Source organism: Cenococcum geophilum (genome assembly GCF_001692895.1).
Source record: "Cenococcum geophilum 1.58 unplaced genomic scaffold K441scaffold_38, whole genome shotgun sequence".
Classification (NCBI taxonomy): Eukaryota; Fungi; Ascomycota; class Dothideomycetes; order Gloniales; family Gloniaceae; genus Cenococcum; species Cenococcum geophilum.
Genome location: NW_027137596.1, coordinates 610,985 through 636,919, shown reverse-complemented (window position 1 = coordinate 636,919; position 25,935 = coordinate 610,985). Strand labels below are relative to the sequence as shown.

The 25,935-nt window shown below is 42.7% G+C and overlaps 5 protein-coding genes across 5 annotated transcripts; 3 read left to right on the top strand and 2 right to left on the bottom strand.

The window, feature by feature from the left end:
- The first annotated feature begins 8,245 nt into the window (after nucleotides 1–8,245).
- K441DRAFT_664499 (PLC-like phosphodiesterase) lies at nucleotides 8,246–10,076 on the top strand. Its single transcript, XM_067649363.1, has one exon. The coding sequence runs from the start codon at nucleotides 8,447–8,449 to the stop codon at nucleotides 9,866–9,868; it is 1,422 nt and encodes a 473-aa protein (XP_067501060.1). The 5' UTR covers nucleotides 8,246–8,446; the 3' UTR covers nucleotides 9,869–10,076.
- A 674-nt stretch (nucleotides 10,077–10,750) lies between these two features.
- Nucleotides 10,751–12,814, bottom strand: K441DRAFT_679545 (uncharacterized protein; the record flags this gene model as incomplete). The annotated part of the gene is made up of 8 exons (XM_067651273.1): nucleotides 10,751–11,013; nucleotides 11,067–11,274; nucleotides 11,329–11,385; nucleotides 11,437–11,658; nucleotides 11,711–12,153; nucleotides 12,205–12,370; nucleotides 12,458–12,735; nucleotides 12,766–12,814. 8 exons carry the CDS (start codon nucleotides 12,812–12,814, stop codon nucleotides 10,751–10,753), a joined length of 1,686 nt encoding a protein of 561 aa, XP_067501059.1.
- A 507-nt stretch (nucleotides 12,815–13,321) lies between these two features.
- Nucleotides 13,322–14,193, top strand: K441DRAFT_574035 (mitochondrial 54S ribosomal protein uL6m; the record flags this gene model as incomplete). The annotated part of the gene is made up of 3 exons (XM_067644085.1): nucleotides 13,322–13,601; nucleotides 13,652–13,765; nucleotides 13,820–14,193. 3 exons carry the CDS (start codon nucleotides 13,322–13,324, stop codon nucleotides 14,191–14,193), a joined length of 768 nt encoding a protein of 255 aa, XP_067501058.1.
- Nucleotides 14,067–15,536, bottom strand: K441DRAFT_664496 (3',5'-bisphosphate nucleotidase-like protein; the record flags this gene model as incomplete). Its single annotated transcript, XM_067649362.1, has 1 exon — nucleotides 14,067–15,536. A coding segment is annotated over one exon (1,259 nt), but the record flags the coding sequence as incomplete, so codon positions are not given.
- A 195-nt stretch (nucleotides 15,537–15,731) lies between these two features.
- K441DRAFT_707138 (zf-C3HC-domain-containing protein) lies at nucleotides 15,732–17,870 on the top strand. The gene is made up of 3 exons (XM_067653707.1): nucleotides 15,732–16,509; nucleotides 16,642–16,725; nucleotides 16,841–17,870. Exons 1-3 carry the CDS (start codon nucleotides 15,921–15,923, stop codon nucleotides 17,536–17,538), a joined length of 1,371 nt encoding a protein of 456 aa, XP_067501056.1. The 5' UTR covers nucleotides 15,732–15,920; the 3' UTR covers nucleotides 17,539–17,870.
- Nucleotides 17,871–25,935: the final 8,065 nt, after the last annotated feature.

Sequence of the window (25,935 nt, the reverse complement as noted above, 5' to 3'; positions counted from 1 at the left end):
TAGGTAGTAGAGCTACACTAAATATATAGTATAGGACTTGTTATGGCACTAGCAGAACTTGGCAGAACTACGCACCGGCAAGTTGCCACAGATTGCCGCATATTGCGGTCACGTGACGCGAAGATCGTATATAGCTTCGAGCGGCGCTCCCCTTCTTCTCCTTTCCTTTCTTTAGCTTTAGATTCTCGTTTATAGACAATCCAATCGTATAGGCTTGCGCGACCATTTTGCCGTACTTATGTCTCGATTAACTAAGTCACTAACATTATCTAAAGCTCACTCTACTTTTTCTTCCTAAGAAGGAACTTAAATATATCTACAAGAACACAGAATAGGACCCTAAGGACATTACTAGGACCACAAGGACAGGACCTAAAAGAAAAGAACAGAACTCTAAGAAAAGGACCTATAAGACACGCACAGACTAGAACCCCTAAAGAAATTACCCGGAATTACCCAATACCCCTACCACCATGCTACGAACTACAGTAGTAGGTAAAGCAGCTGTAGGACCCTTAAATACTTTAGACGAAGAAACAATTAACGTTTTAACCCCCTAGGCGGAGCTTGCGGCTGCCAATGCCGAAATTAAACGATTGCGAGAGCTGCTTAAAGCCAGAGATACCCCTATATCTAATAATAAGTTATTATTAGATAACTAAAGACTTACTATAGTCCTTTAGGCCCTATCCTAGCGCCTTAGTGGATCCACCGAGGCACCAAAGCGGTCAGCAAAGGTTGTGGACCCCCTACTACTTACAAACGGAACCAACCCTATATTTAATAATTGGAAGCTCCAATTACGGGATAAGCTTAAAGTTAATACAGACTACTTCCCTAACGCCTAAGCCAGAATAGCCTATGTCTTCGGCCGTACTGGCGGAGACACCTAGACGCATTTACGCCCATAATATACTAAAGACTTAGCAGACCCCTTTATCTCTAAAGAAGAAATAATTAAATACTTGTCTTTTATTTATAAGGACCCTTTTAAAGTATAAAACGCCCGCCTTAGCTATAAAAGCCTAAACATAAAAATAACGGAGACCTTTTCGGCCTTCTAAACCCGCTTTCTACACCTAGCCGGACAGGCCTAGATCCCCTAAGAAGACCTATTGCTAGACCTCTTCGACAAGCTTACCCTAGACCTATAGCGGGCCGTATTATTAGCTTATACTACGGTATAGACGTTAAAGGAACTTACGGACCATTGCCTAGCTATTAACTAAGGCCTCTGTTAAATTAAGGCACGCGCTAACTAGCTAAAAACTAGAAACCTTACAAACTAGGCCATAAGTACTGCGAGTACGGCCCATAGTGCCCTGGCATAATCAGCAACTCCTACAGCTAACCCGGCAGCTGGCCGCGCAGCTACCCCTACTGCGGGCCCGGTATACACCCGGCCTATATACAGCAACCCCTATATATAGGCCCTTAGCGATTAAGGAGCTTACTTCTTATGCGGTTAAATAGGCTACCCTATAAGGAACTGCCCGACAAAGGTAAGGACAAATGAGGTCCTGTTAATTTAGGAGGATAGTACGGAGCCAGAAAAAGAGGAACCCTAGAGGAAGACTCCTCTCTAGAGTTAAAAGGGATTAATATATTATATATTAATCTAGGTTAGCTAGTTAGTAGAAGAAGCTGCACTATCCCTTATACTTTATTTCACAATAGATATTAAGTTTTAACCTCTGCTTTAGCTAACTTAGGAGCAAATGCCTTTACCTTAATTAATATAAAGTGCGCTGTAAAACTAGCTGACTTTTTAAATGTACCCCTTAAAGAACTGCCCAAACTAATCCCTATTCGCGGTTATAATGGATAGATAGGGCTACCTATTATAACTATCTTACGGATCTACCTCCGCATTAACGGATAAAGGCAGTATAATATCCCCTTTCTTATTACGGACTTAGGAAGCCACAATATAATCTTAAGAAGAAAATAGCTAGCCTATTTAGGCTTACAGCTTAAAGTATAAAGTAGACGGCTTATCTAGCCCAAAACTCTACCCCCAACCCCTTCCTTTATAAAAGAAATCAGTATTACAATGGAAAACCTTATATAGCCCTAAATTAATACCATTTACTAGGCCAATGCTATGCGCAGAGACCAGGCCTTTAAAAAGGACGTATAGCTTAACCCGCAACGGATCCATATACTACGCCGCCCCTAGATTACCTATATTACGCCACCCGCACCAAAGACCTAGGAAGTTAGTAGTAACCTAGCTAAGTTCCCTATAGAGAACCCTACGAAGCTATAAAGGAAAGCTAGGGATATCGGACGCTATACTAAACTAATAGATAGGAAGGACAACTTACGGAAAATAGAACGTGAGCTAAGGAAGACTATAAACCCTATACCGCAAACCACGGCCTAATAGACGCTAAAGAAACCTACGGACCTCCTACCAGTTAATATCTGCTGCATTAGCGCTGTAGGATTCTACTAGAACCTAGTTCAGCCTAATACCGTTACCTTTACGACTAGCCTATACAAAATTAACTGAATGATTGAGGAAAAGGAAAGTAAGCTTAGCAGATAGGAAAGCGGGCTTATAAATAAAGAACTAGTAGAGTAAAAACTGCCTAATCGACACTAGAAATTTAAGGACGTATTCTTTAAGGCAGCGTCTAATATACTTCCACCCTACCGACTATATAACTATAAGATTGAGATTAAGCAAGACAAGGGAAGCACCCTTAGCTTTAGCCCTCTCTACCTATAGTCTATTACTAAATTATAGGCCATAAAGTAGTACCTTATTAATAACCTAAATAAGGGCTTTATTAAGCCTAGCTAAGCCCCTTTTAACTTACTTATTCTCTTTATTAAAAAGCTAAATAGAGGACTACGCTTCTGTATTAACTACCGTAAGCTAAATAATATAACCCGTAAGGACTGCTACCCACTACCCTTACTTAATAAGACTCTTACCTAAATAAGTAGAGCTAAGGTTTTTACAAAGCTTAATATCCGCCAGGCCTTTTACCGAATTAGGATAGACCCTAGGTCTAAGGATCTTACTATATTCTAGACCTATTACGGGATGTATAAATATAAGGTACTTCTTTTTAGACTAACTAACGGACTAGCTACGTACTAGCGGTATATAAACAATATACTCTTTAACTACCTTGACGACTTCTATACGGCCTATTTAGATAATATTATAATCTATTTAGAGAATAAACTGGAATACGAGGAGTATATCTATAAAGTCCTATAACAGCTCCGCGAAGCTAGCCTCCAGGCCAATATTAAGAAGTTGGAATTTAGTGTTAAGCGTATAAAGTACCTAGGTTTTATTATCAGCATAGACGGAATTAAGGCCGACCTAGAGAAAACGACCGCAATTAACTAGTGGACGCCCCCTTAGACTGTAAAGGGGGTGTAATCATTTTTAGGTTTCTATAACTTCTACTAACGCTTTATTAAGAACTACAGCAGGATCGCCTAACCTCTTAACCGCCTTACTAGAAAAGACTAGCCCTTTTACTTTAACGCTATATATATACAGGCCTTTAATAAGCTTAAAAAACGGCTAGTGTCAGCCCCCCTACTTGCCCACTTTAACCCAAAACGGCCCTTGATACTAGAAACTAATGCCTTAGACGGCGTAATAGCTAGTGTTTTTTCCTAGAAGCAACTGGACGGAGAATAGCACCCTATTATATACTATTTAAAGACTATAATAGATGCTAAATTAAACTACTACATCCATAATAAAGAAATGCTGGCTATTATCTCTAGCTTTTAGCACTGGCATATACAGCTAGAGGGGACCCCTAAACCTATTAAAGTAGTATTAGATTATAAGGCCCTAGAATACTTTATAACAACTAAGGCCCTTACGGCCCGGCAGGTACGCTAGGCGGACGTCCTATCTTAGTTTAACTTCTTAATTATATATAGACTAGGCGCTGCGAACCATGCGGATGCTCTTACTAGGCGTGAATAAGACCTAGGTGACTATATAGCTGTGAAGATCTTATTATAGACCTAGACGCTATTACGACTAGAGCACCTTAACCCCCGGATATAGGCAGAACTAAGTATAGACCCCTTAGGCGCCAAGATATATTCTATTAACCCTTTAGGACTTAACTTAATTGACGAATTGCTGTAGATAAACTATACGGCCCCTTCTCTATAGGAGTACCGTAAAAAGGCAAAGAATGTTACTAGCCTATGGTCCCTTGAAAATGGATTACTTAAGTATTAGGAATGGCTGGTAGTGGTAGAGGAATAGAACTTACGGACTTAGCTTATTGCTGAAGTATATACCTAGGTCTCTATAGCTTACCCTAGAAAGAATAAGACCTGTAGGATTATTGGCGACCGCTACTACTGGCCTAGAATGGTTATAGATATCGACCGCTATATACGGAACTGCAATGACTGCCGTAGGTCTACAATCCCATAAGATAAGACCCTAGGACTATTGAAACCCCTCCTAATACCTAACCGCCCCTGGTAATATATCTCTATAGACTTTTATAAGCTACCTCTAGACCGTGACGGATATGATATGGTTATAATCCTAATTAACTACTTCGGCAAGCGCCCGTTCTTAATTCCCTGTTATAAGAATATTGATACTAAAGAGGCAGCCCAACTATATATCCACTACGTCTACCGAATTTATGGACTACTAGACACTATTATATCTGACTATAGGCCGCAGTTTATATTAGCCTTTTAGAATAAGTTTACCTAGATCCTAGGCATTAAGCTAAAGCTTTTTATGGTATATTACCCCCAGACAGACGGTTAAACGGAGATTATAAATTAATACTTGGACTAGAGACTCTAGCCTTTTATTAACTACTTCTAGAATAACTAGGCTAAACTATTACCCTTAATAGACTATGCCTAAGCGACCCTACCCTATAACTCTACCGGATTTGCCCCTATTTAACTAGAAATAGGTTACCTACCCTGTATAAGTTTTAACTAGGAAAGACTAGAAGGGCCCTAGACCGTACGCGAAAAACTATCTTATAAGGAAGCCTAGTAGTACGCTAAGCGCTTAGAAGAAGCTTGGAAAGTAGCCTGTACGAACCTAGAAAAGGCCCAGAAATTAATAAAATAGTAGGCAAATAAGCATAGGCGCGAGCCTAACTTTACTATAGGCGATATAGTCTAGGTTATAATAAAGAACTAAAAGACAGAACGGCCTAGCCATAAGCTAGACTATAAGATAGTAGGACCGTATAAAATTCTTAATAAAGTAGGCAACTTGTATAAGGTTAAGCTCCTAGACTTAATTAAAGTCTACCCTATCTTCTCACCGGATAAGCTATAGAAAGCTATAAATAACCTACTACCCAGATAAAAAAATAAACCTCCCCTACTAATTTAAGTTAACGACGATAATAAATAGGAAATTAAAGAAATACTAGCCTGTAAACTTGTAAAGGGAACGTTAAAGTATTATGTTAGTTAGAAAGGATATAACCTGGACCCCACTTGGTACCCTATATAGAACTTTATAGGTAGCCCCTATAAGCTTTAGGAGTTTTATAGCCGTTACCCTAATAAACCCGGACCGCTAAAGTACCTAAATAAGTGGATAGAGTGCTAGTATAATAAAGACGATAAGCTACCAAAAGAACATAAGGATAAAAACGCCCTAGAAATTTCTTAGTTACATAAGGTGTTAAGATATCTAGGAACTTTAATCAGCAGTTAAAGTTGTCTAATTAGTTAGATTCTCTTGCTAAGACTTTTAGCGGTAAAGCCTAAGGGCAGGCTTTTTTGGAGGGGGGGGTAATGTTACGGCACTGGTAGAACTTAGCAGAACTACGCACCGGCAAGTTGCCACAGATTGCCGCATATTGCGGTCACGTGACGCGAAGATCGTATATAGCTTCGAGCGGCGCTCCCCTTCTTCTCCTTTCCTTTCTTTAGCTTTAGATTCTCGTTTATAGACAATCCAATCGTACAGGCTTGCGCGACCATTTTGCCGTACTTATGTCTCGATTGACTGAGTTACTAACAGGACTATTAGATTTAAAAGTATATATACTAAATCTTAAGAGATAAGTCTCTTTAACTAACTAATTAATATCTTAACTATATTTAATAGCCTAAGGGTAAATATAGGAGTAATATATTAGTAATATAGGGGATTATAAGAAAAGGATTATAGACTATATTTTAGTAGTTAAAGATAACAGCAAGCTAAAACTCTATACGTTAAATCCTATACTAAAAGGTTTTACGGAACTATATTAGAATATTAAATTAATTATAAACTAATATAAAGGCTTAGAAGTAGAGTTATATAAAAATCCCTATATTAGCCTAGATAGTTACTAGTATACTTTTAATAGGCTTTTAATAGGTCTCTTAGCAATTCTTATATCTTTTCTCTAGTTATATTTTTTTCTTATTAAGGTTTTTTAGGAGTTTAAAGCAGGGGTTAGATAGATAGATAATATATAGCGGTATACTAATGTCTCTCTAATATCTCTCTAAACCCCTTCCGGGATAAGCCTTTATAATCTCCCTACTATAAGGTAATGGCGATTGGGGGCCAACCGCAAGAAGGGGGGGGGCAATGTAAGGGATATTATTGCGGATACCTTGGGTTGCCCTTAGGACAACCCCCGGACGCCCCTCGGATGGTTGCCGGTTACGTGCCGGAGGCACGTGCCCGTAGTATATAGTCTCCACGATCCCAGAGGCCTTACCTCCTTAAGGATTTGTCTCTCTCACCAATCTATCCTGTTCCAATCGTGTCCTTATAGCCCCCTGTCTACAAAGTCCCCTCACACCGTCAACCTCGTTCGGTGGATGGGGTGTTTTTTTAGTTTGAGTCTCGATAGCCTACAGCATTGACTGGGCATCCGGATGATACAAACAAGCCCTTCTGATCGTCTGATAAGGCGCCACGGAAGACTTGAAGCGTTTTCGCAAAGGTGGGAAGACCCACTCAGCCTGTTGAGCCATAATCGCCTTAGCTGTGGCGTATCACTAGCTGATCCTCTAAATGCCAAGTAGTTGATTAATTCTGCACAAGGAAATCAACGCCAGGGAACAGAAGATGACCTGAGGCGACCGTGACGGGCTTTTACAGGCTTCCACTTTCATAGGGCGCAGCTTGTGCCTAAGATCAAGACTACAAGGGGGCAACCTGAGCGGGTCACTCGCCCTCCCTGCAAGTTTTGATGACATTATAGTAATATCCTGGGAAAATAGTAAGTGCACGGCTATAATGCCACCAGAACTTGCAGGGAGGGCGAGTGGCCCGCTCAGGTTGCCCCCTTGTACGTGTAAAGACTACGTGTAAGCGCTAATGGACGCACACAGCGGACGGCACCAGACAGCCCCGGATTAGTTGTAGCACACTTTCTAAATAAGCGACTCCTTTGGAGCGGAGTAACAGCTATTAAGGGGACACAAAAACAAAAGTAAGAGCATGGAGGATAAAGACTGCATATAGGGAAATTTTGCTAGGCGAGAACTTCAAAATTTTAAGTCGTTTTGCGAGGCGTCCTGGTCACATCTGCGTACACAAGGTACCGCCATAGTAGGACTTAGCGAAAATCGCGAAAATCAAAGTTCCCTATGCAGTCTTTATGCTCCATAGTCTTACTTGAATAAGTCAAATTTGGCAATTTAAATAAACTTGGCCTCGGGTTGGCGGGTGGGGAGGAGCGGATTCTCCAAAAGCCAAAGTCACAACACCAGGCCTCGGCTACGGCCGAATAGTTCATGGGTTCCCGGAAGTGGACCGCAAGGCTGAGATGGAGGATACCTGGCGTGGGAGAATGATAGGTCACCTTGTAGTGTCCTTGTACCTAGTGCTAAGCCTATGATTATATGTCCACCAAGAAGCTAACTGCCTCTGAAACCTCCGGCGCTGTTTTGGTCGTCGCCAATACTCTGCAGAGCTGTCGCCTTTATTGCGAGAATTCACCTTTTCCATGGAGCATTTCGAAGCCATATTTCGATATTTACATATTGTAGTATAAATTTGATTAGTTGCAAAGGAAACAGACGTCCCTTTCCGATCACTACGACTTATGCTCATCCATCGAAGGGATAGGCACAAAAATACGTCTATGAAGGGATTGTCCAACGAGCTGGGAAAACAACCCTCATGTTTTGCTTTTCAAGCCCTACCCACAAAAAAGCCTTGAATCACCACGGTACGGTATCTCATTGGCGGATCTCGCAAGCCCGAGCTGAAGGAGAACTCAAACACACCTGCAGCTGAACATGACGCTACGAAAGCCCGGCTGAGACACAGAGTAACTGAGATAATGCATTCCATATGCAAGTGATCATGTGAAGCTAGAGTTAACAGCTCGCCCCTCTAATATACATAAGAGCGTCTTCTCTCCACCATTCGGCCCCGAAGCCAAGACCGGTGTCAACCTTCTGAAAAAACTCCATTGTTGTTTAGAAACACGGCTTCAATACAGCAAAAATGCCTAGCAAAGGCGTTCAGCTATACGCATACATAGCCGTACCAGGCTGCCAGGTGGAATTCTCCGTCCCTAAGGCTTCGATCCAGAAGCATGACCTCAATACCTGGTCGAATGACCACCTCGAAGTAGAGAAGAAGAACCTCGGGTCACCTTTCAAGTTTTCTGGGCGCTTTTCCTTCAAAGTAACACGCAATGGAAACGAGCTTGCAAACCAATGGGTCGAAGTCAATACGCTTACCGGCAGTCTGGAAGACGGAACCATGAAAGATATGGAGACCACCCCGTCCATCCTTAAAGACAATGTGATTATCACCTATGGATTTTACGATGCGGGGTCGGGCGTCGCCGGACTTCCCAAATCCCACCAGTGCTATGTGACAGTCACGCCCAACTACTCGGACTGGATGGGCTCCATCGCACCCCCTAACTCGCCGCAGGCCGGGAAAGCGTTCAATCGCCTCGTTTTGCCATCCTCGCACGACATAGGCATGAACAGCATGCAAACCTCTGAGGCCATGCTCCAGCATGCTGGGACTAATATCATCAAATCCGTCCTGGGTACTCTTCGAGGCGCCACTTCCGTCCTCGACAAAGTCTCAGACTCGGCTATAAATGCAATTGCGCCCAACATCATCCGTGGGCTAGCTATCACGCAAAAGGACACCCTACCCGTCATCCTAGCCATCGGGGCGCGTTACTTCGAGTTTCGTCCAGCGCATTGTCACAGGCAGATGCAAAAGGTATCCCCGCTTCCAGATTCGCTGTACTTCCAGCACGGCGCAATCCCCGGCATGCCCTATGCACAGTTCCTGCACGACATCATCTCTTTCCTCGCATCTCACTCCAACGAAATCATCGTGGCACAGCTGCGCTGGGATGGTGTGCCAGCGGATTGTCCTCGGCCTTCAGACCAGGAGCTGAACGACGAGCTGAATAAAGCGCTTGCGGCATTCGGTGGCGATCAGTCTATATCAGTCGGAAACCTGGACGATATGAGAAACCGCACCATCGCGCAGCTCCGCTCCGACCGCAAACGCCTCATCATAGTACGAGATATAGATCAGGTGTCTAATTACGACGACAAAGCCAATGCCACCCTCGATGGGGGCAGCATTGTCACTGCCCTCTCTAATCTTTCCGAGAGACCTCACGGTGGTCATCCGCTTACATTGCTGCAGTGCCAGGCCACGGCAACGAACATACCCGATGTGATTGCGTACAGTGTTCTGGCATCTGATGCATCAACATCCTGCCTGCTGGCGACAAAGGCAATTTGTGATGCAAAGACTTTGCCCTTGCTGAGAGGGCAGGTGGGTAAGAATTTGACAAAAGATGATGGACTAGTGGCGGTTATGAACGATTTCTTCGATGGTGGCACAGCGGATGTGGCTATAGGGATGAGTAGGGATAGGTTGGGTTAATGCGGATATGGAGTTGTCGATGAATTACGAAATAAAGGATATCGTGAAAGCTGCGATGCTCATATCTTTCCAACTCAGAAAATTCAACTGTGGCTCGAGGAAACCTTGTCATTTGCCTTATCGCTTAACTTGGTCGAATTGCTACCCTCTCTCCTTTGGACAGAATAGCGTAGGTCGGCGCAAAGGGTATCAGTTTCAGCCGCCAGTAAGACAAAGGCACAAAGACGTATATCAGACGAAATAGATTTCTTCTTAACCTCTAGATAATCTATGTGCGCTATGGTGCCAGTGAAAAAAGAAATCGCTAAACTGTTATTCATCGCTAGAGTTCCAAAAGGTAAGAACGCAACACAATGTAAGGTCCCCATGTGTCTTAGCTTCATCATTCACTCAACGCGAGCGAATGAGAGAATACGCGAAGCGAACGTCGAAATTACCAGCACGTGATGGTAACGAGCAATTGATAAAAATCCCAAAGATGTATCATACTTTTTTTTGGTATCTAGCACCTCCACATAGTGCTAATTTATTTATTGGAAGAGGATCGTGAGATATGTGGGATCTAAACAATGAGGTGGTTTGTTGAAAGGTACTGCATGGCCCGAATTCTGTTGATGTAACCCGGCATGACTGAACGAATGGGATTTCGTTAACGGCGGGGGAATCCAGTCTAAAGTCCCGTCCATGGAGTTTCGGCGAATGAAATATCTGCGGAAGGAATCTTCGATTTAGAAGGCGATAGTGGGCATTACTAATACCGGCATAAGGCGGTGGTTAGTATGGTCTTCATCTAGTAGAATAAGACCGAACTACCGAACTGAAGGTGGAGATAAAAGGGATATAGTGGCGCTGAGGGCCGGCCGCAATGCTCGCTGGCGACTCCTAAGCTTCAATTTCGGGAAGCAGCCCAGCTACTCTTTTATCATCTTTGACAAAGCGAAGGTAAATACTTCTAGCACCCAGAGAAAGTAGACAGAGGCAGAGCAATGCTAACAAGCCTTCAAGCATGAGAGTGATGAAGCACGGAAAGTTGGAGGCATAAGTCGTGATAGAAATGATACGGACGAGTGCAGCTTGTCGGACTTGGTCAGATGCTCCACCGAGCCAGGTCAGAACTCCAGCAGTGTAAAATAGCCAGGTAATTCCTTCGAATGAAAGTTTTAGCAATGTATAGGATTCTTCAAAGGTGGAAACATACCGGCAATGAAGCACACGGTAACTCGTTTGCTAGCAAACCAGATACCAGCAATGACAAAAAGCATACCGCCCCATCGGCCAAGCATGGCTCCAATGCCACTGAATATTGCTATCTGCTGGATCTTTTCGGTAGTTTCATCGACCGTAGACTTTAAATTGGCGGCAGTGATTTGGAAAGCTTCGAGAGTGATATCAAGATTTGCTAGACGCTAACCGAATGTTAGCTTCCCGTAATGCGGGGAGCAGAGTTATCAATTAGTTACCTGATCGAGGAGGTTCTGACGTTGGTACATTTGTGTCATGAGCTCAGAGGAGCCATGCTAGATTAGGTCAACGACTAAAGATCATGCAAGAAGTGAGTAGCCACATACCACTGCATTACTTAAGCGTGCAAACGCCTCAGATAGAAGTTGCAGTTGGTTTGTCCTGACTAGGTCAAGCGTTTGCTGGATTCTCAAGGCACTCTCATGGCTTAGTTGCCACTGTTGGATTTGAGAAACCGTATGCTCCGAGTTCGCAATTGCCGTATCTTTGAAGAGGTTTAAAATACCCTCGCGAGTTTCATGGAGATTAACTCTAGAGCGGTAAAGAGTCTGCATTAAGTTAGAAACAACGATGGACGAGATTTCGAAGCTAGAATCCTACCTCATTTAGCTCGTCAACCCGAGCCTCGGCAGCCATCCATGCCTGAGACATCGTATTAATCATATTCTGAATACCGGATCGCATATCCACCATGAGCTCGGAAAGAGCAGACAGGGTTTCGTTGCGGCCATTCTTAAGGCCACTCAGGGCCTGTGCTTGAGAGGCCCTTACTGCCTCCGCGAATGCCATCTGCTCTGCATGCTGTGCCTGGGCTTCCTGCACTGACTTCGCAAGCGCAGAAGTAATGTCTGATGTAACTTCGGCCAAAGACCCATGCTGTGCCTGGGCTTCCTGCACTGACTTCGCAAGCGCAGAAGTAATGTCTGATGTAACTTCGGCCAAAGACCCATGCTGTGCCTGGGCTTCCTGCACTGACTTCGCAAGCGCAGAAGTAATGTCTGATGTAACTTCGGCCAAAGACCTATACAAGGATAGCTTCTCATCTGTGACATAAATGTGAGAATTTAATCGATCTAAAAAATTGACAGACATACCTCGTTCAATAGCGTCTCTGCTCGCCTGGCACATTACCACAGCATTTTGCTTGGCATTGCTGTAAGATGTCCACGACTGAGGTCTGGACTCCAGTGCCCGTAGGCATTGTATAACCTGTGAGCTAGCTGCTTCAGGATAGCACAACTCATCATGTGAACGACTTTCCTGTCGAGTAAACAGCGATCGAAAGCGGAATTTTCCGCATGCATAAGAAGATGGTATAAAAACAGCGCATTCCCGTGGAATGTTTACCTTCGCACCATTGAGCTCACAGACAGCCAACCGTACTGCATACTCCGATTTCACCTCGTCTAGGATGAGTTCACCTTTAGTTTTGGCGTTGCTTGAGCCTTTAGCCGACATCTCAAGAGATTGACAAGAGTTAATTAGTGTGAGAGCTGCTAAGTGATTGCATGACGGAGATAATTCCATGGAGCGAATTATTCGTAAAGCATGAGAAAATATCTCCCGTTGCTGGACAGGCGGATTTTGTAGCATTGAGGCTAGATCGGAAGAAAGAGTCTCTAGAACTACGCTTAGTTAGTCAAAATTCCGCTTACATGAGCGATACTCAAGATCCAGACTGACCTTGAGTCCCAGCATGAGCATCGTGAGCGAATATAGTTGATCCTAAGGAAAATAAGGCAATGGTCAACACTATGGTTATATCATTAAAAGCTGAACGAAACTGCATCTTGAAAAGGGCAGGTCAGAGGTAATTGAGAAGTCAAGTCAAGTAAGATGAGACTGTTAAGTTGAGGGAAGAAGATGTTGTTTCTTATAGGACCAGCTGAATCAAGCACAGCTAAATGAGCAGAAAGGTGTGAGTCTAGTTGTCAAATGAGCGAGCTGTCCTCATTAGTCGGAGTTCCTCCTTGGAGCAGAGTTCATTCGAATTAGCAATCAAATCCAGCGTTACGCTGTCTAGCTTTCTAAACGACTCATTAAATGGAAAAGAGCGGTAGGGCGGAAGGATGATCTGTGAGATGAGTGAGGGTTAAAGACCAACAATGGAACCGCAGAACACGTGATGGGAGCTTGGCGCAAATCAAATCGGTCCTCATTCGAAGATTCATCTGATGAGAATTGCAAAGCTTCAATCTAAAAACCACAGCTATGTCCGGCCCTGTGCGGCGGCGTTGTGCGCAATGCATCACTACCACTTCTACTTCGAACAATTCTGTATCTCTGCCTTCATTCCTTCTTCCAGCCTTCCAGCCAGCTTCCCCGTTTAGAAGCTTTGCGACCTCATCACCACGTCTGTCGAAGATTGGGAAAGCGCCGCTGTCAATTCCACCCGAGGTCACGTTCAATGTTATTACGCATAAACAGGGAAATAATGGGAGAATAAGTAGGACACAGCCAATGTCAACAGTGCACATTAACGGGCCGCTTGGTAAGTAGGTTTCGATGACGATTGAATTTACGGAGCTAATGAACATCTAGGGGAGCTATCCATGTCTATTCCACCGTACATCACCATTGACCGAGACTCGTCTCTAAGCGGACCTACCTTGAAGGTGCAAGATTCGAGTGAGAGGGAACAGCGAGAGATGTGGGGTACGTTTATTATACCATATTGGCCATGCCGAAGTACATTGCTGACAACCATAGGAACTGTCCGCGCTTACCTCCAGAATCATATATTAGGGGTATCAGAAGGTCATACTGCTATCTTGCGCCTAGTTGGTGTTGGATATCGTGCAACAGTTGAACCAACCGCAACCACCGTTTCTCCTGAATATCCAGGGCAACAATTCGTGAACCTCAAAGTTGGGTTCTCACACCCGGTTGAGCTAGGGATACCGAAAGGTGTGAAAGCAAGTACGCCACAGCCGACCCGTCTCTTATTGGAAGGGATCGAGAAGGAGGTGGTTATGCAATTCGCAGCAAAGATCCGAATGTGGAGGAAACCGGAACCTTATAAGGGCAAGGGTATATTTGTGAACGGTGAAACGATCAAGCTGAAGAACAAGAAAATTAAGTGATGCACGCAAGGTTTTTTTGATTTTATAGTCTATGTATGTGTATCATATTCTGTACAATAGGCTGACTGGGATTCAGCTGTGTATCTATTTGTTACTAAGAACCTCTATAACTACTTTGGAGACCTCGGTGTGTATCGCTTTAGGCGCGGCGACGACACCTTTGTTGGCTGACAATGTTCGCCCGATACTGAAGTCGAGCTTCTTCCCAAATGCATCAGTGACCGTTCCTCCAGCTTCTCCCACGATGACAACACCAGCAGCGTGGTCCCAGATCTTCTCCTGGTAGGTTTTGCTGACCGGCAGTCGAAGATACAAGTCACCAGCGCCTCGAGCAATTGAGGCGTACTTAGCTTGTGAATCCATTCGAACGCTTTGCTTCGTGATGCCAAGTTTGTTGGCAATAGCAGCTTGATCGCTGTGTGAAGAGTGTCCCGCTTCAACGCTCTCGCAGAAAGTAGCCTGGGTGATATCTGATAGCGGTTTCATGGAGATTGGTTGACTAGGTTGGAGACCTGCACGACTCAGAGGACGACTCGTAGTGCCATGTCCGAGGACGGCACTGAACAAAACTCCCTTTCCCTCCTCGCCGTTTTGGTCCGCCCCTATACTGGAATCTAGCGGCGCTGTGTTATCTACTGGGAGATTTGGGCAGCCAAGAACTCCGACAGTCACTTCTCCATCAACCATCAAAGCCAAGCAGACAGCGTATTGACCTCCGCGCAGAAAACCCTTTGTTCCGTCAATAGGATCCAGAGCCCATATCCTTCCTTTTGCTCCCCCAGCGCTTTTTCCGGCATCAATTGCGTCCAACATATCTTCCACACTCTTCAGAGGACCTCCAAGAACTGCTTCGGCGGTGTCATCGTCCAGCTTTGTCTTCTGCACAAGTCCCCAAATCTGCGAGCGCAAAGGCTCATTCTGTCTGAGATCATCTGCGTCCTCCTCGCCCACGATCTCGTCATCAGGGAAGTTTTTGCGTATAGCGCTGATGATGAGAGCTTGTGCACCAAAGTCTCCAATAGTGACAGGAGACTTGTCATCTTTCGAGGTTGTACCCTTAGCCTTTTCGTGGAAAACACGTTTAGTGAGGAGCGTAGCTCTCTGGACGGCTAGCTCCGCAACTTGGAGCTCCTTAGCGTACGACATGTTGTAAGCGGAGTGTTTGGAAGAAAAGGTACAAAGGGCGGGGTTAACGTGTTGTATTAGGAGGGTGAGACGAGAGGTGATTCTAGAAGGAAAGGTGGAGGAGAATGTAGCTAGGGCGGTTAATGCCAGGACTGCGACTGAAAGAAAGAGGATATAGGGAGTCAATGGGTTGCATGGCCGCTGGGTATACTGCATTTATGTAGAGGGAGATTTCGGAGGTGACGCCTGGCGCGGAGCTTACACCGGCGTCCGTCTGCCATTTCTTACCGCCTTCGTTGAGTCTCCGTGGAGCGAGCTGGATGAGCTAACTTTAACTCGCCCGGATTCCACACCACACCCGCTCTGGGGCATGTACTCTTGTGTATGCATTCAGCTTCATATCCCGACGAGCTCAAGCCTTATAGGGAAGCAGCGGAGCACTTTGGGTCGCACGAGTTAACCCTGCCGCAGCTCTCAGCAACAAACTCGACACCAGCAAAGCCCTAAACTCGTGCCCTTAAAGCAAACTACGTCCTACACCCCCCACAATCTTCCGTAGTCCAAAATAACTTCTCCGTGAGCAAGGTGCAGCTCTACTCATCATGGCAGCTCCTGTGGCTTTGAACACAACGAAACGGAAGTTCCATAAGCTCCTGGACAATCTTACCGCCAGCAAATCCCAAACAAGCCCGGTTTCCGTGCGTGACAGCCAAGATGGATCGACTGCTTCACTCACTGCTACCTCAGCAGAGCCTCCACCTAAGCGGTCACGACTGTCAGATCTAGGTATGGAAAGGCCTCCCTCAGCTGCTGGAGGCAAGCCTCGCCCTCTCAGCCGCGACTCACTCCTTCCTAGAAAGAGTCTAGAGAGACCGGGCAGCGTACGCTTGGTAGGACCACAAGCCGCCAAAAGGCCTTCTACACCACGCAAAACGCCCAATTATGCTCCGTATAGCCATGAGCAGTTCCTCGCACGACTCAAAACTTTCGCGGATGTGAGACTTTGGTCGACCAAGCCAGATAGGATTGGGGAAGTGGAATGGGCAAAACGAGGATGGATATGCGAGGGCTGGAACACTGTTGCCTGCAAAGGAGGGTGTGAGCAACGTGTTGTTGTTATATTAAGGCCAAAGAGGGGGGATAAGGATGGGAAGGAGATTGACAATAGCGAAGACATGAGTATGGAAGTTGGTACGTGCCACCTTATATATTCCTGTCCTTCCACACCTTCCGTCTTTCGTTCTTCAAATTCCACCGTCGTTTTCACATACAACTGTCGCTTTTGAAACCAACCATTTCCTAACTCATTCTTTCGAACTGCAGAAGACGAGCTCGTGAATCGATATTCTGATATCATCGTTACTGGACATACTGAGTATTGTTTATGGCGAAAGGCAGGTTGCAAGAGTAAGTGTGCCTTGTTCCGTCCATATCACTCCCACGTCACCAAATCCCCAGTCTCATAATCAGATGAATTCACTTTAACAGCCCTAAGACGTTCACTACTAACCTTGTGCTTAAGAGGACATCTATCACATTCCCATAGCTAGACGGGATCGCTGTGAACAGGACCTCTTACGTCGCTATCGGTCTTTAATCTCCATTGAAACACATCTGCCGCCACCCGAGAGTATTACTTACCCTGGTGAACCACCAGAAACGCTCATTGCACTCTTGCCGGTCTCCTTTTTCGCAGTTACTGATAGCACATCTGAGACACCAGCTACATCAGACGGAATAGCATCACCCTCCCCTCCGAGAACCACTACACTCGCTTTTGCAATCTTCGGCTGGAGCGGTGTTCAGCAGGAGGGTCTCAACCTTGTTGTCTGTAACCACTGCTTTCAACGTGTCGGACTGTGGCTATACACGAGAGAACGCATTCAAGAAATCAGCCTCAAAGTCGACGTTGAAGAATCCCATCTTCGCCTCAATCTTCTTGAAACTCATCGCGAACACTGTCCTTGGAAGAATCCCGAGTCCCAACATAATCCTGTTGATGGTCAATTGGCCAACTCACCCGCTTGGAAAACACTACAATACATACTGGGGGCTTCTAAACGCAAATCGCCAGCTTTAGATCAATCACCCGCTGACCAGGAAAGCCTGGTACATCATCCTCAAGTAGACAAGACAGACAAGATCACGGATACGTGGAAGAAGCTCAAATCCAAGTTGAAGAGCACGACTAGCAAGCGGTATAGCACGATTAGTTCTTGATTTCTTTTTAAGGGTTTTAGGTATTGCATTGCTAGTTCCATACGAGCCTCTTCCTGTACAGAGACTCCTCAATCGTGTATTTTCGATCACTGGTTAGCGTCTTCAATCCTGCAAGAGCTGAAGATTTCCAACTGAATTAATAAGCATCCACCGAAGCCTCTTGAAATCAGCAGTACAAACCCGAGAGCATGGATCCCAGGAGTCGTCAGGAGAGTAGTCAAACCCCTCGACCTGCACGTTAGGATGGTGGTCATCACTCTACCAACAGTGCGCCTTGCTAATCCCGTTACCTCAGACGTGCCAACAGCTAGCCACCATGCTGGATGGCAACTGCTGACTAACTTGTTTGGTGTAACTCAGTCCGTCGGAGTTGATAGGAGGAGCAGCCATCCCAGCCCATTACGTTCAAATCCTCCAGAGCAAGGCCCGCAAAGATCTTCAAGTGTTGACAGCCGCCACCCTCGTAGTAAGGGACGACCGCCTACCCCGGAGCCATACTCGTACTACAGTTCAGACATGAGGTAAGCTATCTGGGTCCGATGTTTCCTATCATTGGAGCCATAAAGCGCATAGGCCGACATGAACAATGTCTTGACACACTTGACATACGTAACAACTGATATAACCACCTCCCAATCGGAAACTATTATAACACCCAGGCCCAGCGTTAGATCTCGGTTTATATTCTCCCGCGCTCACACATTCGCGCACCTTCAGATGGCAAACGCCATGGCCACGTCGGACCCCACTTGCGAGCTCCTAGGCGAAACGGGAAGTTTCAGGCTTACGTATACTGCGCGCTGCCGCAACAATTCTTTTCCCTTCCTTCGTGCTAATGCTGCGTTTCGGATCCAGGCTGCCTTCACTCCGATCGGCAACGACCGTTCTGCAAATGGCGAAGAGAGGAAAAGATTTTGGTTAAGAAACAGCTGAAGGCATTCTAGACCCAGTCCAAGGACAAGTTCAAGAGACGCGATCGCGATCGTTCGTAGTGACAGCGACGACAGTAATGAATACAGCCCGCGTAATTGTGGTAATCGATCCGGGCCTACAGGTCCACCTGCAGCTCAACGCGTCGGGGCGAAGCTCAGCGGGACTGGAGGCGGCCGGAGAGTCCTGACAAAGAAGGGACCTGAAAACGCAATCTAAATGGTCACCGTTCCCTACGAATCAATTGAGGCCACCCCAACACCAGTTACAACAGAAGAAAGCATGATCGAGGAAATGGTTCAGAACGCGCTGGACATTCACGATAACGGTTGGAGCGGTGAGGCTGAACGCAATGACACACTCCCGATGTCAACGAACCAAGCGTTTTATGAGATGTTGAGGAATAACGCGTCAGCCCATAACGGTAACGAGGAAAGCGATCAACCTGGACCGGCATACAAGAAAGTTCGCTCCTTTCCCGAAACCTTCGAAACATCCACCAGGGCATAAGGAAAATGGCGCGCACATTAGCTCGCCAACAGCAAAGACGCACAATCGCAACTGAGCGAGCGCTGTTTCTGTCGCGAGGACGACGACGAGGGGGAGAGGAGCCGTCAGGCAGTCGATTCGTGTGGGTTAATCACGTGATTAATCAGGCGTCGTATGGTGGGCCATACGCACCAAACCGCCAACGCCCGAAATCCGAAAATTTCAGAACATCAAATTCTTAGTCTTGATCATGCAAAAGCTCTACCTGAAGCTCTATACAAAGCTCTACTTAAAGCTTTATACGGAGCGGTAAAGCTCTTTTAATATACAGTATTAATACACTAGGATGTCCCTGAGAACGCTCGCACGAACGCCTGCACGAACGCCCGTACGAACGTCTCTACGAACGTCTCTACGAACGCCTCTACGAACGCCTCTACGAACGCCTCTACGAACGCCTTTGCGTTGTCTCTACGAACGCCTTTGCGGTTGTCTCTACGAACACCTTAATAAACAGACGCCTGCACAAAGCTCTATAAAAGGGGAGGTAAGGGAGGCTCTGCCTACGGAGGCTCTGCGTATAGAGGCTCTACGTACGGAGCCTATACGACGCTCTGCATTGAAGACTCTGTGTATGGGAGGCTCTGCGTACGAAGCTTTGCGTATGGAGGCTCTACATTACGGAGGCTCTGCACGACGCTCTGCAGCTCTGCACGATGCTCTGCATCGAAGACTGCATCGAAGACTCTGCATTGAAGACTCTGCATTGAAGACCCCGCGTACGAAGGCTCTGCGTATGGAGCCACGTTACGGAAGGCTCTGTACGACGCTCTGCACGATGCTCTGCATCGAAGACTCTGTATCGAAGACTCTGCCGTGCGAAGCTCTGCGTATGGAGGCTCTCTCTCACTCAACGGAGACTCTGCCGACGCTCTGCACGACACTCTATAACAAAGACTCTGCATACGGAGGCGTACGTAGCTTCGTGCCACAGAGCCTCATATGCAGAGCCTCCTTCGCAGAGAGTCTCCTATACGCAGAGCCTTCCGTGTATACCGCAGAGCCTCTATCACGCAGAGCCTCTATACGCAGAAGCCTCCAATACGCAGAGCCTCCATTACGCAGAGCCTCCATACGCAAGCAGTCTCTAAAACGCAGGATCTCCGTACGCAGAGTCTTCGATACGGCTAGCGTTGTGCAGAGCGTCGTGCAGAGTGTTGTACAGAGCTTCCCGTACATAGAGCCTCTATAACTAGAGCTTTCGTACAATGAGGTTTTAACTAGGCCTTTAATAAGAGCGTCGTGCAGAGCGTAGTGCTTAGAGCATTATACGAGAGCCTCTCCGTATATAGAGCCTTCTATACTTATAAAGCCTTTTCTATGAATCTTGTTTATATATAGAGTTTTAATATAAAGCAGTTGTATAGAGCCTATATGTAGAGCCGTTTAATATATAGAGCCTTTATACTTGCAGAGCCTCTAGAATATAAAGCCTCTACATATATAAAGCTCCTTAATATAGAGCCCCGCGTAGAGCCTTATATAAAAGCCTTATATAAAGCTACCTATACGTAGAGCCTCCCGTATAAAGCTCTACGCGGAAACTTTTATATTAGATATAGAGTTATATAATTTAATATTTATAACTTTTTATCTATAATTAAATTTTAATTATCATAATTACTATTAAATTTAGCTTCTTAAGCTCTACTATATTTTATATCTTAAAAGTATATAAATAGAATGCGTGGTTAAGTTATTAAGATATAAAAGTTTGCTATAATATAGTCGCTTTAAAAAAGGAGAATTAAATATTAGAAATTATAATTAATAATAGCAATTTACTAAAACCTTACCTATTTAAACTATTTTTCTATACTTATATAATATACTACTTGCCCTTTATACTATATTACTATTATCTATTCCTTTAAGAAAGTTATTTAAAGCCTATACTTTTTCTTATTTTAGTTAGCACTATAATATATAAGAGGGGAGCTAAGGTACTTAAAAAATACTATTAAAAACACTTCTAAAGCGACTAAAGAAGTAGACCTTACTATTAAACCTATACTACCTATATAAACGCCTTTTACTATTATAGAATAACCTAAAGGTTTTTAAACATTTATTCTAAATATAACTACATATACTAATACTATAAAGACATTTATTAATATTNTAGTTGTCCTATTTAAAGTCTTTAAATACTAAAAGTTTATTATTTAAAATATATATTAAGCTAATAAATATNNNAGCCTTTATTCGTTTTAGCTTAATTAATTAACTACTATTATTATATTATAAAGTTTAAAGAATCTTATAATACTTAAAGAAGTAAATAATATAGATAAATAGTATAAAGCAGAAGGAATAATAGAGGTATGGTTAAAATATATAAAAAAGACTTAATAGGTTAATCTTATAATTAAATATAAGGTTACTACTATACCTATTAATACGTCTACTAATACTATAATTATTAAAATTACTACAGCTATTTAAGCAGCACTTTAAATAGTAGGTATTTTAACTAAAGNAGTAGTTAATAAAGAGGTAGAGTTCTTTAATAATTATTATAAAGGTATAGTAAAGAAACTATTAGTAAAAAGAGACTACTAAATAGAGTAACTATATACACTATTTAAACGCTATTACTATCTTTAATAATACTATAAGAATAAAANGCATAATATTATATACTGTCTTAAATTTAAATTAAAGTACTACTTAATATAACCCTACTATTTAGCGTGTTAATTAGACGTAATAGAACAGAAAAAAAGCTACGCTTAATATATTAGGTCTATCTTTACTATTATAGATTAAGTATAGTAAATACCTATAGAATAAGGAGGATAAATATATAAATATCTCTCTATGTAGCTATAAATACTATTAAAGTAACTGTTATAGTATAAATTAATTAATAAGCTCTCCTTTCTAATAATAGTAGTAATAAGAGACTTATATTATAGTTGTATAATTATTAGCTAATTATATTTAATAGTAAAAACTATTAGAATTAATAGTATAGTAGCTTTTAATAAACTAGATATAGTAGTAGAACTAGTAAATATTATAATAGGTATAAAATGCTATATAATGTAACGGAATTCCCCAGAAGGTACATATTAGATAAGACAGAAGGAGGTCTTATCTATATTCCAGAAGGAGGTCTCATCTATATTTTAAAAGGAGGTCTCATCTATGTTCCAAAAGGAGGTCTTATCTATATTCCATCTACGTCCTAAAAGATATAGTTAGACAGATAAGGGGTAAAGGGTTTTGCTAGCGTTTTAGAAAGATTATATAGGGAGCTGGTTCTCCTCTAGAGAAGAACTAGCGATTAGTCTCTAAATAGAAGTAGTTAGAAGCATTTATTCTTTAATATATAAAACTTATTCTACCTTTAACTTACCTTCTATTTACCTTTAACTTACCTTCTATTTACCTTTAACTTACCTTCTACTTACCGGTAACACTGTTAATTAAATAATTATACGTTCCGGTTAGGCTAGCCTCTTATAATTCTAATTGCTCACAATCCATTAGGAATGTACGGCTATTAATTAATAATAATAAACTATACTCCTGTACCCCACGAAGCAACGCCCTCACCGTAAGAGGCTTAAAGAGTCTCCCTAGAGGAGCGCATTCCCTCTTCCTATAAAGAAGCCACGGCTGGTCCATCTAACCTTGCGAGACCCTTAGGAATAATTACCGCTGGGGAGTTATCGGAGCGGTCGCTATATAAAACCCTATAAAAAATAAAGGAGTTAAAGATACAATTAAAATAAGTATATTAAGACTACTAAGAACAATTATAAGGATAATTAGGGGAAGTATAGACACCCTAGACACGAAGCGGACTTAAAGGGGTAATGTTACACTATACTATAATATTAGAAAAACCTAAATTCCGTATAAAGGAACCTAATAAGTACTATAGTAATAGTCTTTAAAACTATAATCGTTTTATCTAATAATGCGAAACCAAGTTTCGGCTAAATCTAAAACGTTACTCTAACGAGTATAATCAGACACTAATTGCTTCTACCTTTCTACATGGCACTATTAAGAGTTTATAAACACGCTATAAGAAGAAACTTACTACACCTTTTAAATTTAGCGAACTTAGGACCTGGTTGATTAATTAGGTCCAAAACCCTACTAATTAAGGGATGGACTATAACCAGCGATACTACGACGCTAAACAGCGGGATGGTTAGACTATGGTCCAGTTTATAAACTACTTAGAAGAACTAGAAGATAATATACCCTACTTAGATCTATAGGATAACGCTATATAACTTCACCAGCTACTCGCTAAGCTACGGCCTAAGATTTAACAGGCTATACAAGAGAAGGGCGAAATTCCTACCTTTTAAGAAAAGCTTATTTCTAAAGCTACTCAGATTAAGAGTATTAAAAGAGACTATCTAGGTAAGTAAAAGGAACGAGACGCTAATAATAAAGAGCGTAGGACTAGACCTAGCTTTAATAATAGGGGCAGATTCTAACCTAACCGCTTTGCGGAAGGATAACGTAAGTAGGCCTTATAGCCCTAGAGCAACACTAGTTAACCCTAAAATAATAATAGGTAGAGACCTAATCCGTAAAAGGGGAACCGGGAGACACGCACCTATTATAACTACAGTAAGAAGGGCTATATAAGCCGCTTCTGCCGGTAAAAAAAGCAAGAGTCGGCCTAATTAGGAAAAGAGACAGCCTAGTAGATCTTCACTCCCTTACACTAGGCCAGCAAGAGAAGGAGGAAGTAAACTGCCATATAGTTATTCCTATCTCTATTTAAGTTAATAATAAATAGGTAATACAAGACTGCCTTATAGACAGCGGCGCGAGTATAGGGTTCATTTCTTAATTACTAGTAAAAGAATTAGATTTGGATCTTAGCGGCTCGCAGGTGCGCACTATTTAAAGCATTAGAGGTTACTAGATTCCATACTATAAGGAATAGACTTTTTCTGTGGCTAGCTAGGACCGTAATAGTCTATAGGACACGCAGGAGATGCGCTTCTATGCCGTAGAAATTAAGGGGTATAACCTTATTTTAGGATACCTATAGCTTCGCCAAGTTAATCCGGACATTAATTGGCCTTTAGCCTTATATTGACATCGGAAGTCTTAACCGCGCATTATAGTTGAAGATTAGGAGACTTTCTTAAACTATATATAAGAAAAAGGGTGGGCATATACTATATATGCCACTCTTAATACTAAGAACGGGGACATGGGATATTTATTTTCGGATATCCAGCTATATATAGTTAAGGAACTAGAGATTCCACAGGAATATATAGACTTAGAAAATGTTTCTAGTAAAGAGGCTGTATAAACCTTACTTAACCCTATATTAGTTAAGCATAAGATAGATATAGGGGATAAATAACCTCCTTTTAGACTACTGTATAACCTATTAGAAAATAAGCTAGCGGTACTACGTTAATATATAGTAGATAATCTTTAGAAAGGATAGATTTAGCCCTTTATAAGCCCGGTAGGGGCACCAATTATATTTATACCTAAGAAGGACGGGACCCTTTACCTCTATGTTAACTATTAGGCACTAAATAAGATTACTATAAAGAATTGCTACCTATTACCCTTAATAGGGGAGCTTATTAACAGGCTGTCGGGCGTAAAGATATTCATAAAATTAGATCTAAAAGATATATACTATTAAATCCGGATTAAAGCCGGCGATAAGTAAAAAACGGCGTTCTAAATACGGTACAGCCACTTTAAGTACCTAGTAATGCCATTCGGGCTCACCAACGCACCAGCGACATTTTAGGCCTATATTAATAAGGCATTGTCGGGCCTATTAGACATAATATATATAGTCTACCTTAATAACATTATAGTCTACTTTAATAACTACAAAGTATATACGCACTACGTGCAAATGGTACTAGAAAGACTACAGGAATATAAGCTCTATATAAACCTGAAAAAGTACACGTTCTATACTACTAGCATTAATTTTTTAGACTTTATTATTAGCGTTAATAGAGTGTTAATAGAGAAAAGTCGGGTGGACGCTATTAGGGAATGGCCCTACCCTATAACATTTAGAGAAGTATAGGTTTTCTTAGGCACGGCAAACTTCTACTAAACGTTTATTGTTTATTACTTATAAGTAATGCTCCTAATTACCAATCTACTAAAAGGATCTAAGAATGGCAAGAAGTTAGGACCCTTTATATTTAGGGAAGCTGCTAAGTAGGCTATAAACCGGTTAAAGGATTTATTTACGTCGGCGCCTATTCTAATATACTTTTACTAGGAGCTACGTATATACCTTAAAACGGATATATCTGGCTTTACCCTAGGGGCAATTATATCTCAATTAAAAGACGGAAAATAGCATTCTATGGCGTTTTGGTTTAGGAAGATAACCCCTATAAAATAGCGTTATATAACGCATAACCAGGAGTTACTCGCGATAGTTATAGCAATAAAGCACTGGCGACATTATTATATAGAAAGCAATTACCCTATTAAAGTCCTTATAGACTATAACAACCTAGAATACTTTATAATTATAAAGGTGTTAAGCAGTTAACAAGCTAGGTAGGTAGAGGCACTATTGTAGTATAATTTTAAGATTATGTACTGCCCAGGAAAGATAAATCCTGCTAATAGGTTGTTAAGACGTCCGGATTACGAGATAGGGAGGATCTAGGATAGTACAGGGGAAATAATCCCTATATTGCAAAATTTGCTTAAGAAAAAAGAAGACTCTTTTCCTAGAACTATAGAATTTTATAATAGGGCAGAGGTCCCAGTAATACAGCTACGAAGTAATATAATTATAGAGCTATAGGATATAGTTATAGACTAGGTTATAGACTAAGCAGATATTATAAAGTTAGCGTACCCTAAAATTAGTAAGAATTCTATAGGATATGCTAGAGGTATTACAGCACCTTTAACTTAACGGCGCATTAGCTG

Excerpts from the sequence above, each read along its gene's own strand:
- K441DRAFT_664499 (XM_067649363.1), top strand. The coding sequence starts at position 8,447 with ATGCCTAGCAAAGGCGTTCAGCTATACGCATACATAGCCGTACCAGGC.
- K441DRAFT_707138 (XM_067653707.1), top strand. The coding sequence starts at position 15,921 with ATGGCAGCTCCTGTGGCTTTGAACACAACGAAACGGAAGTTCCATAAG. Across the intron at positions 16,510-16,641 it reads AGACATGAGTATGGAAGTTG|AAGACGAGCTCGTGAATCGA; the intron begins GTACGTGCCACC and ends TTCGAACTGCAG. Across the intron at positions 16,726-16,840 it reads GCGAAAGGCAGGTTGCAAGA|AGGACATCTATCACATTCCC; the intron begins GTAAGTGTGCCT and ends CTTGTGCTTAAG.